This window comes from Mollisia scopiformis (genome assembly GCF_001500285.1).
Source record: "Mollisia scopiformis unplaced genomic scaffold LY89scaffold_9, whole genome shotgun sequence".
NCBI lineage: Eukaryota > Fungi > Ascomycota > Leotiomycetes > Helotiales > Mollisiaceae > Mollisia > Mollisia scopiformis.
The window spans coordinates 1,230,178-1,243,062 of record NW_017263589.1 but is presented as its reverse complement, the minus strand read 5'-3'; the positions used below and the strand labels follow the sequence as shown (position 1 = coordinate 1,243,062).

The following is a 12,885-nucleotide window of genomic DNA, read 5'->3' as shown; positions in this document are numbered from 1 at the left end:
ATTATGCAATAACCGCGATTAGTTCTCCGCAAGCTCTAACCCTAAGTGTCAATCTTGCTGGCAATTCCACTCTCGCATCACGTGTGGCTACACCAACGACCCCTCATCAATTGCATGTATGTGCAGAAGGCACTCACTCCGCATTGTGAAAGTTCCAATCTACTATGGAAGAAGCCTTCCAATCTCCGTATCCCAAATCAAGAAGTTGCCCTCACAAAATAGAGAATTGGGTTTGTACAGCCGTCTATCCATATTTGTTCCGTTTCAGGCTATTTCGCGCGGACACCAACAAAATATCTCCGAGGCATCACGTTCCGAGAAATAGAGTTATAGTGTTGAAAATGCCTAAATATAATTCAACGTGGCCTGTTTTGGGCTCTCGTTCATATATGATTAATAGTTCGTCTGATTCTTGGGACGAATTCATTTCTTCATCTCTTCTTCGACATTGAGATCAATTCCATAAGCGGTACATATAATCTCACTTGTTGCTCTGCCAAAAAAACGCAACTCGATACATCGCAAACATGCTTCCCACCAGGCCCCTCATCGTCGTAGCTTCGATGTTGCTTTCCCTCGTCGTGGCAAGACCGATGCCCACGCCACAAATGCTCAGCACGAAGGTTGGCGAGACGAGTATCTGGACACAACTCGAGGGAACCCAGATCTTGCCCCGAATGGCGCAGATGCTGAATACTAAAGTGACGCCGGGTGGGACCGTGTGGACTGAGATTCAGGGTGGAGAACCTGTTCCGGTGACGACGACGCCTGAGAGTACTGTCTCGCAGATCAGGAGGGCGATTGATGCGAGATGGTGGTAGATTGGATTTTGGGTTGAGGGAGAGGAGGCGTTGAGTTAGGTGGCGAGAAGTATTAGGGATAATACCATGTTTGAGGGAGGAAGTTGGGCGTTGGGTGTTGATAAGTTTTGGTCGGAAAATGTAGCCAACGGGTCTTTGGTGCATTGTCCCAAAATGCCACAAATGAAGAGCACTGCCCTCCTTGAAGAATTGTACCTCTCGTGCCTTTGAGCGATCTGCTCAGTTCCTCAGGCGACGTTCAGATGGTAAATATCTCGAGCGATCTGACCCCCCAACAACACTTGTTTATGATGCTGACTAAACTATGCTTTCCTACACATGATTTGCCATCACAATGCGCTCAATCTTCGACGCTTCTGTAAGGCAGGTCGACGAGTTGATTCTCGGATCCACTTTCGAAGTCAAGTGAAGAGCTCTCAAAGCCAGCATCACCTGCTTGCAGAACATGATCCTCACCGATCTTAGATTTCTCATCCCAACTCAAAAGATGTTTCTTCTTCCTCAGAAACAGTGCATGTGCACCTGCTTGTCGAATACCCATCACATCCGCAATCCACTCCAACCTTCCAGCTACCCAGTTGATCATCACATCTGATACAAGCCAAGTGGCACCTGCAGTGTACAAAGGCCAGATGAGGAGATTCGCATACATTGCCTTGGGGAGTTGTCGTATTGATCCTTCTCCGGCTTCGAAGTCGATGCCGAGAAAGTATGGTACGCTGGCACAGATATCTTCGCAAAGGTGCATGAGGTTGGCGTTCGATTCGAGCATTTGACTCTCAGAGTAGCATTTATGGCTTAAGAGGAGTGGAGATGTGGGCTCGGTTTCGTACAGATGGCCAAGTTGATCCAGGATGAGTTCGTTGGTCAAGAGTCGTGCGCAGCGGTAATGATTCCAGGTCGTAGCTACCCAAACATTTGCGTACAGATGGTAATGATCCGAAAACACTTCATCGACTCTCTCATTCAAGTTGACTGTCTGATAGATGTAGTGTAGAGGGCATGATTTTGCCCATGCTGCAAGATCGCATTCTAGTTCATACGCCGCGGAGATCAGGCGTTGCGGATCGCTATAATCTTTCCAGCAAGACATCGATGCTCTCAAGTTGGCATATCTTATGACTAGTAATGATAGTGTTGTCCCGTATGCCTGCTCCACGGACTCGAAGTCCAGCTCATTGCTCCATTCGGTGATAAATGCCGGGACGGCGGCTTGTCGGTGCATGCAATTGATTATCTACATGCTGTTAGTGAGGAAGAAAGTCACAAGTAGATTTTACTCACAACCTGAGTTCTAAGTTGTTTGAAAAGTTGATAGCCCACCGGTGTTCGGAGAGCTTCTCTTCCTCGAAGTTGCATGAGTGCTGAAGCTCCGTCCATGTGTTTTGACCAAGTGTCCATTGATTGACGGCTGTTGCAGGTATTGACCTATATTCTGTCAGAGTGTGTCCAAAGCAGACAACGGGACCAGAAACCCACTTCGTAATACGCAAGTAGCATAATTGCTATGAACGTTTGGTCTGACTTTGCCTGCTCCATGCTCCTTAGCTGAGAACTCAATGTCCGCATCGCTGAGTTGTATTTGAAGGTAGCATTGAGCATTAAGCTGGAGGCTTTGTAAAAATGAGCGAGGCCAACAAGTCCGATAGCTGTTAAGCTGTCAGACAAAGCGCTCCCGACGTCTGTAGTGAAATAGACATCAGGGAGAAATTCGAAGCTTCCTGTTGCAAAAATGTCGTTCCCGACCACATAGTTTTCAAAGAAGAAGCAAGTGGCTTGTTCTTCTGCGGAGAATGAAGGGTTGATGGTGAGGACGGGGAGGGCGAGAGGTGGGCTGGGAGACCGAGAGCCGGAGACAACAACGGATTTCGACACGTGGGCTTTCTGACCGTCCAACTCAACGAGGGCTGCTCTCTGACCCGAGGAGTCTTTGAGGCGTTGGCGTCTAGCACTGAGACCTTGCGATTCATCTCGAAACATAAGATCAGATGGATCTCGGTAACCTTTACATGTACGCCCGGCTCTCATACATTGCGAGCACGAAGGTCGCTTGTAGTCGCACTAAAAAGTGTTAGGGCGTGGTCTAGAAGGGGTTTGTTGAGTAGCTTGCCTTCGTTCTACGCAACCTACACTCTCCACACGCCTTGGAGGGTTTGCCGCAATAGACCATGTTGAAGTAAAATGAGGAAGCCTCGATAGGTGGATTAAGATTAAGGGCCAACAAGTAACAGTGTACGCTCAGTCAAATGTAACAAGGCAAAATCTTGAGCCATCTAATATATGTCTCATTGCAGGTCTCTTCGTCGTCATCCTAGTACGAATGATCCGCAGTAGACAGCCAATTAATGCCGGCTATCAAATGAAGGCCCGGACTCATAGGGCTATGCTGATAGTTTGAATCCACGAACAGCCTCACTAGAACCCGATTCTGGAAGTTTATGCTGCCACAGTTGTGCATTTTGTACGAGGATTTGCTTGATTTGTCGACGGGAAGATCCTGACTAAGAGATGCTGTGCTCGAGGGACTAACCCGTTATGGTGGTGCTTTCGTAGCGTCCATTCGGCTCGCCCTTCCTCCCGACACAACCATTTTTTTCTGTCAGCATCTCTGTCACTTTCTCCACCATTTCGTGACACCAACTTTCACTTCATCTTATGCGTCAGGTATGAAGCTTCGCTTAATCATCTCGAGTCACTCGCGAAAAACGAAACTTAGTCACCCTTGCTTCGTCCACATCCGTTTGGAATTTAGCACCTTCGACGTGAGGGATCTCATTAACCTCCGTATTAGGAATTCGTTGAGCCTCGAAGTTTTCGTCGCCCAGGGCAATTGACCAGACGATTGATGGTTACATCTCCTGGTCAAAATCGTCTGAAAAGTATCAGACTTCCAATCTATAAGATGGCAAGCACGAGAGACCTCGTTCCCAAATTCTCTTTTTGGATCTTCATCCTCATAATCAATTGCTTCTACAAGTTTCGCCTTTACTACAGATTCTTCTCTATCGACCCAAGTTGTCCATTCACAGGCCATTTTCCTATCTCTAGATCATTATGGTGTCTACCTCCGAAGCCATTGCCTACGCTGAGATCTGTGTCTATATCCCCACATTCATCCTAACTCTCTTCGTAGTCTTCCGTCATGGCTTCAAGAGACAGGCTGGATGGATTTACCTTGCTATTTTCTCTCTCATTCGCGTTGCTGGTGCGGGATTCAAGATCGCCCAGTCGCATAATCCAACCAACAAAACCGACATCGAATGGGCTGCTATCCTACAGTCTGTGGGTTTGAGTCCTCTTCTCCTCGCAAGTATGGGTCTATTGAAACGAGTGTAAGTGATTCTTGCCATATCTGTTACGAGTATGTCCTGATGATACAATAGCACCGATCAAGTTTCGAATCATGTCCGCAGCGAGAACAACATATTCAGCAACGTTGCTGCCAACTCGGGAATTGCGAACATCATCACAAAACGTGCCACAGCACACTCTCGACGAAGCCGCGTTATACAGATTGCAGCCCTTCCCACGATGATCGCACTCGCGCTTGCAATCATAGGTGGGACAGATGAAGCCGATTCAGATGCCTCAGACATCTCGAACGGCAAGAAGTACATGAAGATCGCCGTCATAATGTTCTTCTGCATCTATCTCCTCCTATGCGCACTTACGGTCATCACCATGACGGATGTGGGCAATGCGCCTCGTGGAGAGAAGCGGATTTATATTGCTGTGCTAGCTGCTCTTCCACTTCTGGCTGTTCGTCTCCTCTACAGCATCCTCGCAGCATTTGTTAACAACAACGACTTCTCAATCTTCGGCGGAAAGCCATTGATACAACTTTTCATGGCCATCATTGAAGAGTTCGTCATTGTTCTTTTTTACACGTTAGTTGGCCTTACTTCCAACAAATCTGAGTATTGATTTCGCAACATACTCTACTTGTGGTATCATGGGTTGTTTCAGGCGAAGATGATCATAGAACAAATTTGTAACGAGAATGTTTTGTTATTTGCGTGATAGATGGGGATATGTTGTAGGATTCGACGTGGGATTTGCAAATTGTTTCCTGGTTTTATTCTCGTTTATCTTCTTTGAATGTAAAACTTAGATCTGATCGTTGAACAGTAAAGTGCTATAAGAAACCCCTTGTATCTCAGTGTCAAAGACCGCTCTCAGTAAATTAGGGTATGCATCACGTGCCTTCAGACAAGTTTGGCTTCTTAGGTGCCTAGGTAAGTACTCAGATCTACAGCCAATCATTACGAAGCAACTGATTAACCTAATGTCTTTTTATATCTCATGATTCTCATCAGGCTCCTCGTCCCCCAATGTATTGTTACGAGCTAAGCCTATTCTGGTTGGCAGCACGTAGCGCCGATATGGCACGCGAAGTTTTCCTATTCCGGTTTAGGCTTGCTTCACACTGCTCAACTTCTCACTCAGAACGCCCAGACTTGCATCTTGATTGCCTTTCTTGGTCACCAGTCCATTCCGAATATGCTGGCCCATATGAGTCCAACATTACGCACAGCGAAAGACTATGAGACTCGATTCCTTCCAACAGCGGGAGCATCCTCCGGTAATATTGAGCCTTTCTCACGTCTGCTGCGTCTCGTCCCGAGGCTTACCAGAGATTACGAGTATCATTTCGCTACACACACCCTTCTGAACGAGATCCCATCCAGCCTCGGTCATCTGTTCGCTCGCTCGCTGCAATCCTGCTAGATCTGGCCCAAAGCCAAATGTGGGGTGTGTAGAACTGCTCAGCGAAGCCCATATATCCGAGGGCGCCGCAACGTCGAGGACTTGCAGGACTTGGAGGCTTTATATACAGCCCAGTACTTCCCGACCATACCAAGATTCTTTCAGCTCTACATGCTTGATCGATGATCTCTCCAAAAGTTCGAGGCAATTGGGTCGGTAGCATTGTTGCACGAGCGGGTGCATGACTTCGCCACCCACAGCATCCTGAGCCCTTGCCTAATTCTCTGCAACAACAGCATTTTTAAGATTTTGTCACAGAGCCACTGTTCAACATGGTAATTGTCTCACTCGTGGCAGCTGGGGTTGGTCGTGCGATAGATGCATATTCCGACAGAAAGGCCAGGAGAGGAGAACGACGACGCAGTTCGGATAGCCAAATAGATGGAGGTCTTTTTTCCTCCCTGCAAATATTGCTGATTAAGCTGATTGTATGTTACAGAGATTGCCGTTGTTTCAGAAGATGTAGAACAGCAACGACGAGAACTGGAAGCTTTCAAGGAGCTGCAAAACTATGCTAACTTCCAAGATGATCTGTCAAGCAAAGTCCTTGATGATCTTTCCCGAGAAAATGCTTCTATCGCATATAGTGACCAGTCACTCCCGCGACAGGACTCTACCAGCTATAGTCCTCCAAGGCCAGTGATTTCTCGGATTCCCAGTCGCCCAAAGCTGCAGTGGCCCATTATCATACCTCAAGGCAATACGCAGAATGGAAACAGCTGCTGGGTTCGAGCATACCCACGACCCTTATTGGAATTAGGAATTGATCAATCTACTTTCCTGAGCTTCTTGGATTCTTTCGATGTGCACATGAAGGTAAGTGTTCCAACTGCCTTTCCGACCCCACAATAACACGTTGAAGCTATCGACTCGTTTGGAAGCGGTCAATGTTGCGAGCACTTCGTCTGGAATAGGGTGGCGAGATGTCCCTGGAAGCTTCTCAAGATCGATTCCCGCCGCCGTACAAGTGATGAAGGCGCATCAGAGGGAACGAAAGTAAGTGAGTTGAAAAGAGATCGTGCTTGCACTAAGAATCGAATTAGGAGCAATTCTTTTCTCAACCACGTTAATACATTGACGTTCCGCCCTCGAGGCTTGTATGCTATAATCATTACATCTCGTTCAGACTCGCCCTTGCAAGTTATCACTGTCGAAGTCCCGCCTCCGAAACCAGTTCAATACTTCGACACTGATGTGGAGATGTGGACTGGGGACGACTCGAGTAAATTACCTGAAGAGGACTCAATGATTGCAACTTCGGACACAGTCTCTAGTATGCTATCCTACCGTCAATCCGACGGGTACAGTGCTATGAGTCTTGACTCTGCCCAACGAAAACGCTCTCTTCAGCAGGTTGGTCATTCGTGTAAGATCATATATGAAGCCGACTGACGGACATGAATCAGGTACCGAACGCATATTCTCCTAGCGAAGAAGCATTTGAAGGAATATCCGATGCAGAGCAGTCAGCTCCTCGAAGTCCTTTTGCCTCTCTCCTCTCTTCTGTCGCCAAACATAGAGAACGGAAGAATGAGGTCGTAACCAAGCGCCTTCGCAAGGACACAAGACCCTTCACTCGACCAAGTATAGCACTTACGAATGCGTTGGATAACGTGCTCAATAGGCCCATATCGAATAGTCACAACGTCACACCAACTTGGGAGAAAATGAACATGGAGGCGGCAAGTACACCATCTTGTGTTTGGCTGCACGTCAACTAACCTTTCCCGCCATCTGGTAGGATGCGTTGTACTTGGTTATTGTCAATGATCCAGAAGAAGAGATGCCACAACCTGCGAAATCTATGGGAATGTACAAACAACCCATGAGCACCAACAAGCAGAACCCCAGCAAGCGAAACGTGAGCAGGCAGATCAAAGGTGGCATGATGCGACAACCACAATCCTCTGAAAGCAGCTCGTCAAATCGCTTCGTCTACGACCCCGTTTATGACACACCTAGTTCAGCACCACCTGCATACAGCGAGAAGCAGTGAGGGCTTGCCCAAATAGTCACGTGACAACGAGACGCTTGACGAAGTTGCGCTTTCATGTATCGCTGGACGTGGGTTTATGTTTGCAGAAACTATAGTTGGTACATCAAAAGATTATTAGACAAGTGTATGCTGGTATAGAGGTTCGTGAACGTACGAATGATTCACGTGTTCAATAACTAACATACTAGGAAGGTAGGTAGGATTCGAGCACTACCAAGAACCGACTAGATGGCCATCCCGAGACCAACTAGTCATAGAATTCTTAGTACCCGCTAATAATCTGCTCTGGAAGAATAATGGTCGTGGGATACAACAAGTCTCTGGTAGCGATCATGTTGGTGCAAAACTAGGCGCCTTCGTACCCTATTTAGCTCTAGGTACCGTTAAATAGAACAATGACACCAACGCACATAAACATGCTCCTCCCTCTAGAAACACAGAATTCAACTCACCTCCAATTTCAATCCAAGATCAGTACTCGCAAACATGTCTACCTCCTGGTTCTCTTAGATGCCGCCATCTTGGAATCTTACTAGGTAAGTGGGCATGCATGTCTGGCCTGGCGTACTTTACTGATCTGTATCTATGTAGTGGACCACTGGAAAAGTTCGAATTCTTTCCGAGACTGCCAGTTGAGATTCAACTACAGATATTTCGCCATGCCAGTTGTGTCCCACGCATAATCGAAGTGGAAAAACTCTGCTGCAATAATTTACGCCACCGTCGTGGGAATGGATATAGAATCGCTGCTAAGTCTCGAAAGATACCTCCGATACTTCAAGTTTCTCGTGCTAGCCGAGCTGAAGCGGAGAAGTTTTACGCGAAAAGATTCGTCTCCCAAAAGAGGAAGCAACAAACACAATACATCTGGTTCAACAACGATTTCGACATTTTGTTATTTGGAAAAGATACTGACGCACTGATGATGACGCACGTTTTCCGTGACGAAGTTGGATTCAGCAACGTCGCCTATTTAATCGGGGACCAGGATGTAGACCCTAGGTACGTATTCCCGTCAAGTATCATGGGGGCCTTGCACGGTTGTCTCCAACATGATGGTCTTCTTGGGCGTCCTTATTTCCAGCCTGGATGTCAAGGCCTGAAGAACGTCTTTCTTGTGCTACGTTCTGATGTCTGGGATGTTCCTCATGGTGAAGTGGTGAGTGTCAAAATACTAAATTTGCCCCGAGTCTCTCGCAGCCCCAGGCTCAACCTCAAGCCTGCATCTATAGTCGTATGTATTAACTCTTTGTTCATTTTTGTAGGACGCGAATGTTACCTTTCGAACACCAAGACTCGAAGGCCGATCCGAAAACGCTATCGCTACAAGAAGCAGGTTCGAAAGTATCCTGAAAGAGTGCACATCTGGAAATGGTCTTGATCACTGGGCCCGCTCCAATGGCTACCGTCTGAGCGCTGAACAAGAAAAAACAGGCATAATGGTAGAGAACAAATGGACCAGCGCAGACGAGATGCCGCAGTTTCACTTTGTCAACTTCGCGCCGATGACCACAATACAACGCCCCGAGATCCTGGACGGTGTTGTTTTGTGTCGATACTTTTATGACTGTCTGATCCGAAACCTCGACGAGACAGCTTGAGACGCAATTTATCAACGACATGGTTTCCGGCTGCAGACAATGACTATTTCTCAAACGGGCGACAATGCTGAAATAGGCATATATCTCAAGGATATCAAGAATTTGAAGAATGCGGGAAGGGTTATCAACACCGCTGCAGTGAGTACGTATTTATTCTGCTGTGACATGAGCTAATTAGAGTTACAGGTCGAAGCTATGAAGTCAGAGGTGAGGGAATTGGAAGCTAGACGGGAAAAGCACGAGTCTAGAACTGAGACTGAGACTGAGACTGGAACATTGAGCACAGTGCGTGAAGGATAGACTTTGTTTTTGTAGAGAGCGTAGATAGCAAACTAGGTCTGTCACTTCATTTATATTAGGACTTCTTGTGTGTTTCGAACTCGATTTCTTGCGCCTACCCGATGAATAACTAGTGGGTTGTTGGCTCCGATAGTACGAATCGAGACTGGCTCTACTTGAATACTTTTTCAAGTAAACAAGGTCAATCGGCACTAGCACTAATATTTGTAGCGTGGAGTCGAATTTTTTGGGTCAGCTTTGTTTGATCTCTTCCCCACCCCGTTTCTCCATTAACAAATACTTCACCGCAACTCACACTTCACGACCCGTACTTGACAATCACAACAGCCGCACTGCTTTCTCGCGCTGATTGTAAATTGACTTGCGCGTGTTTCTTCTTCAGAGATAGACAAAGAAGCTGAGGCTGCTACCTAGACTATTTCCTTCTTCGAGAATGGCTCTTCATTGTTGATCCTAAGCAAAACGTTGGTTGTAACAGCAGGTCTCATCCAAGGAATGGTGCCGAGTAAAACAAGACGGAACTCTTACGCATACGAGGAAGCTGTGCGAGAACGAGGTATCGAACCTAACACTCATTCTACTACAACCAAAGACAAGCCCCAGACGCTTATACTATCCAATATCTACAATTTACCAAGAGGAAAAGACAAACTCAACCAATGTGTCCATATCATCCAACATAGCCCTGAACCAAAGGCCTACTCGGCTCGTACGCCTGATTCCCAGCATATTGTTGTCCCTGATATCCATATCCATGGCCCTGATTCTCCTCATGCAAGTGAGCTTGTGGCGCATACTCTGTATTACCGTGATACTCGGGGGTCATCTGTATGTTCTGATATCTCTGTGACCTGTCAGCTTGCGTCTCAACAAAGAATGCGCGTGGCGGGATTGAGGAGAAGCCCTCACCTAAACCCTACTCACCTGCGGACCCGTGACCCATGCCTTCCCTCCTTTCTTTGCAGTTCTTTTGCTCATGAGCAGGCCTGGTACGGAAACTATTCCTTGGATGATGTCGAGGAAATTGATAGCTTGTCCGTAGGCTCTGAATCCCATGAATCCGCCTTGGTAACCACCATGTCCGAGTGGGACCGCGGATTCAGCGGAAGCTTTGAAGATGTATTCTTGTGTTCGATAAATAAAGAGGAAGGCGATGGAGAAAATGACCATTTCGAGGCAAAGAATGAGGTTGGGTAAGCCAATGGAGAGGTCGTTGTAGGTTATGTGGTTCGTTGGCTTCAAGTCATTATTGGAGGTAAGGAGGGAGAATATTATCTAGAAGCAAGTCAGCTCAACAATTCACAGAGGCCGAAAGGAATGAGAGGGATATACAGTTTGAACGAAGTTGAGGAACACAATCGCCTTGAAACCAACAAGCTTGGACAGCGGCTTTCGGTGTTTGATGGTAGGCTTTAGGGCTTTGTAATATCTCAAAACAGAGGAGATAGCAACTACGGTGGACAGAGCAGAGAGCACAGTGACCCAGATGTGGGCGAAATGGATGCTGTTCGATGTCTCGCAGTATGAGCCGGTGGCTTGCGTGATTTCGGTGACAACGAGAAGGACGATCATAACCACTGGGAACTGGAATGACCCAATTGTCGCTGCTGTATACTGTTTCATTGTGCCTGATGTTTGAAGGAAGGTTTGTCGTTCATTGTCGTCTTCTTGAACGTATGCGCAAAGGAGGAGGAAGAAAGACGCAAGGGCAAAAGCTTCGTAGGCAGATTCAATTGGCTTGAGATACTCCGCGCCATCGTACCAGATAACAGAAAGGAAGGATAAAATCGCAAAGACTGGGATCATGAAAATGATCCGAATGATACTGCAAAGCTTTAGTCTCCGACAGGCGCAAGTGAATCCCAGAACTTACTGTCTTTGCTCTTTAGGTAAAGAGTAGTGTGTGGCATGTCGGAATATCAGATAGAACGACAACACGCAAGCAAATACTGTGCATGCTCCTGATATGATTGTAATAAGCTGGTGGAAGCTCAGGCTGCCGACAATGGGAGATTGCGCTTGAGGACGGCGTCAGCGAAGGGAGAAGACTCGGTCATGTATAAACATACCTGGATCTGTGACGGTGGATGTAGGGCAGGTGTAATTTGTCGAGCTGCCCATGTTGTTGTGTGCTGGAAGGGAGTAGATGGAAAACGGTAATGATGCAAGTCAAGACTGAAGTAGCTAGAATGCAGAAAAAGGGAACGAGAACTTCAGGAAACTGGCCATGCCTTCTTATATATTCAAAACACGGCTACTTTCACATCGGAGGATCATCATTCATCAAGCTTGGGCCACGAAAATGGGCTGCAAACTCCTACGTTTTCAGGTTCTGACCGACGCGACCAACGGCCACGGCAGGCCCAACTCACAAGGCTGAGCCTCTATCTGGCATCGTGCCCTACCCTTTGCGGCATCCTGAGCGGGTTTGATGTGTGCTTGCATACAGTTCGAGGAGGAAGGCTGAGTCTGTCGGAGATTCTGATCGTAGGTGGCTTGGTCAGCATTCAGGGGGCAAAGCTCATGATTGGCTCAGAGTACGACTTGGTCTTTTCCCCTTTGGGCAACCAGTGCGACGACCAATATCAGGTCGAGCTTTGCGTTTGGAATATCATCTTTTCACATTTTCTGGCTAGCTCAACATCATCAATGATGCGCAGTGATGGACATGACTTTTCACCGTTGAGGCTTTGAATGCATCTTCTCAAGTTTCAAGAGGATCGGCTGAGCACGAATGGCTGGATCTCCATACCTGCCAAGCATAGCTATCATTGAGATGGGATGGCTCGAGAATCCGATCGTAAGTCAGGGCGCAGTAGTAATATGTTTGTCTGATCTCTAAGTTATGCACTAAGCATTGCTGGCTCCATTGCAGAATCTGGAAATCAGAGGAATAATAGATACTCAAAATATAGATCCAGGAAGATTGAAGTAAGATTTCCATCAAAATCGCAATATAAAAAAGCTTTGGTCCAGAATTTGGGGACATCTGTGGGTTGAATTCCAATTGTGAATCAAGATTGATAATTAATGTATGGATTAAATGAAGTACGATGTGAAATCCCTCTTAGCTCGAAGGATCTGTTTTCCTATTATTCTTTCATAAGATTTGGAACAGTATGATCTTCTATTTCAGTTCCTAAGATGATTTTATTAATGGAACTGCACATAAAAGAATTACTATCCGTACTAAGTGTGGTGAAGTCCAACGCAGATATACTTAAAGTCAGATCATTCTCACACATGCCGCCTGGATACGGGCTTGGTAGACCATCTTTCCCGAGCCTAAGATATGTAATCAACTTCCATAGTCTGACATTAAAAGAAGAACTAACATCGCCCTGTCTTGGCACAGAAAGCCAAGCAACAAGTTCACAGTTGGGATCCGTCAATTATAACA

General features: G+C 46.7%; 6 protein-coding genes across 6 annotated transcripts; 3 read left to right on the top strand and 3 right to left on the bottom strand.

The window, feature by feature from the left end:
* LY89DRAFT_507868 (uncharacterized protein) lies at positions 1-1,063 on the bottom strand. Its single transcript, XM_018208047.1, has one exon. It carries the CDS (start codon positions 963-965, stop codon positions 432-434), a length of 534 nt encoding a protein of 177 aa, XP_018073278.1. The 5' UTR covers positions 966-1,063; the 3' UTR covers positions 1-431.
* A 98-nt stretch (positions 1,064-1,161) lies between these two features.
* Positions 1,162-2,801, bottom strand: LY89DRAFT_582364 (uncharacterized protein; the record flags this gene model as incomplete). The annotated part of the gene is made up of 3 exons (XM_018209162.1): positions 1,162-2,058; positions 2,106-2,249; positions 2,301-2,801. 3 exons carry the CDS (start codon positions 2,799-2,801, stop codon positions 1,162-1,164), a joined length of 1,542 nt encoding a protein of 513 aa, XP_018073277.1.
* A 1,074-nt stretch (positions 2,802-3,875) lies between these two features.
* Positions 3,876-4,745, top strand: LY89DRAFT_582774 (uncharacterized protein; the record flags this gene model as incomplete). The annotated part of the gene is made up of 2 exons (XM_018209181.1): positions 3,876-4,153; positions 4,253-4,745. The coding sequence occupies 2 exons, from the start codon at positions 3,876-3,878 to the stop codon at positions 4,743-4,745; spliced, it is 771 nt and encodes a 256-aa protein (XP_018073276.1).
* Positions 4,746-5,705: 960 nt separating this feature from the next.
* On the top strand, positions 5,706-7,865 carry LY89DRAFT_507796 (uncharacterized protein). The gene is made up of 7 exons (XM_018208044.1): positions 5,706-5,975; positions 6,028-6,404; positions 6,451-6,584; positions 6,632-6,941; positions 6,995-7,270; positions 7,330-7,724; positions 7,777-7,865. Exons 1-6 carry the CDS (start codon positions 5,861-5,863, stop codon positions 7,582-7,584), a joined length of 1,467 nt encoding a protein of 488 aa, XP_018073275.1. The 5' UTR covers positions 5,706-5,860; the 3' UTR covers positions 7,585-7,724; positions 7,777-7,865.
* On the top strand, positions 7,665-9,283 carry LY89DRAFT_507830 (uncharacterized protein). Its single transcript, XM_018208045.1, has 4 exons — positions 7,665-7,724; positions 7,777-8,120; positions 8,176-8,743; positions 8,850-9,283. Exons 2-4 carry the CDS (start codon positions 8,095-8,097, stop codon positions 9,183-9,185), a joined length of 930 nt encoding a protein of 309 aa, XP_018073274.1. The 5' UTR covers positions 7,665-7,724; positions 7,777-8,094; the 3' UTR covers positions 9,186-9,283.
* Positions 9,284-10,081: 798 nt separating this feature from the next.
* Positions 10,082-11,928, bottom strand: LY89DRAFT_507783 (DUF300-domain-containing protein). Its single transcript, XM_018208043.1, has 5 exons — positions 11,555-11,928; positions 11,359-11,503; positions 10,818-11,310; positions 10,395-10,760; positions 10,082-10,329 (listed from the first exon to the last, which is right to left on the bottom strand). The coding sequence occupies exons 1-4, from the start codon at positions 11,604-11,606 to the stop codon at positions 10,395-10,397; spliced, it is 1,056 nt and encodes a 351-aa protein (XP_018073273.1). The 5' UTR covers positions 11,607-11,928; the 3' UTR covers positions 10,082-10,329.
* Between the last annotated feature and the right edge of the window lie 957 nt (positions 11,929-12,885).

Bases quoted from the DNA above. Each gene is read 5' to 3' on its own strand.
- LY89DRAFT_507783 (XM_018208043.1), bottom strand. From the start codon at position 11,606: ATGGGCAGCTCGACAAATTACACCTGCCCTACATCCACCGTCACAGAT. The intron at 11,504-11,554 runs GTATGTTTATAC...GCCGTCCTCAAG, and splicing joins ATCCACCGTCACAGATCCAG to CGCAATCTCCCATTGTCGGC. The intron at 11,311-11,358 runs GTAAGTTCTGGG...AAAGCTTTGCAG, and splicing joins TTACCTAAAGAGCAAAGACA to TATCATTCGGATCATTTTCA.
- LY89DRAFT_507868 (XM_018208047.1), bottom strand. From the start codon at position 965: ATGCACCAAAGACCCGTTGGCTACATTTTCCGACCAAAACTTATCAAC.
- LY89DRAFT_507830 (XM_018208045.1), top strand. From the start codon at position 8,095: ATGCCGCCATCTTGGAATCTTACTAG. The intron at 8,121-8,175 runs GTAAGTGGGCAT...GTATCTATGTAG, and splicing joins CCATCTTGGAATCTTACTAG to TGGACCACTGGAAAAGTTCG. The intron at 8,744-8,849 runs GTGAGTGTCAAA...TCATTTTTGTAG, and splicing joins ATGTTCCTCATGGTGAAGTG to GACGCGAATGTTACCTTTCG.
- LY89DRAFT_507796 (XM_018208044.1), top strand. From the start codon at position 5,861: ATGGTAATTGTCTCACTCGTGGCAGCTGGGGTTGGTCGTGCGATAGAT. The intron at 6,585-6,631 runs GTAAGTGAGTTG...GAATCGAATTAG, and splicing joins GCGCATCAGAGGGAACGAAA to GAGCAATTCTTTTCTCAACC. The intron at 7,271-7,329 runs GCAAGTACACCA...GCCATCTGGTAG, and splicing joins AGAAAATGAACATGGAGGCG to GATGCGTTGTACTTGGTTAT.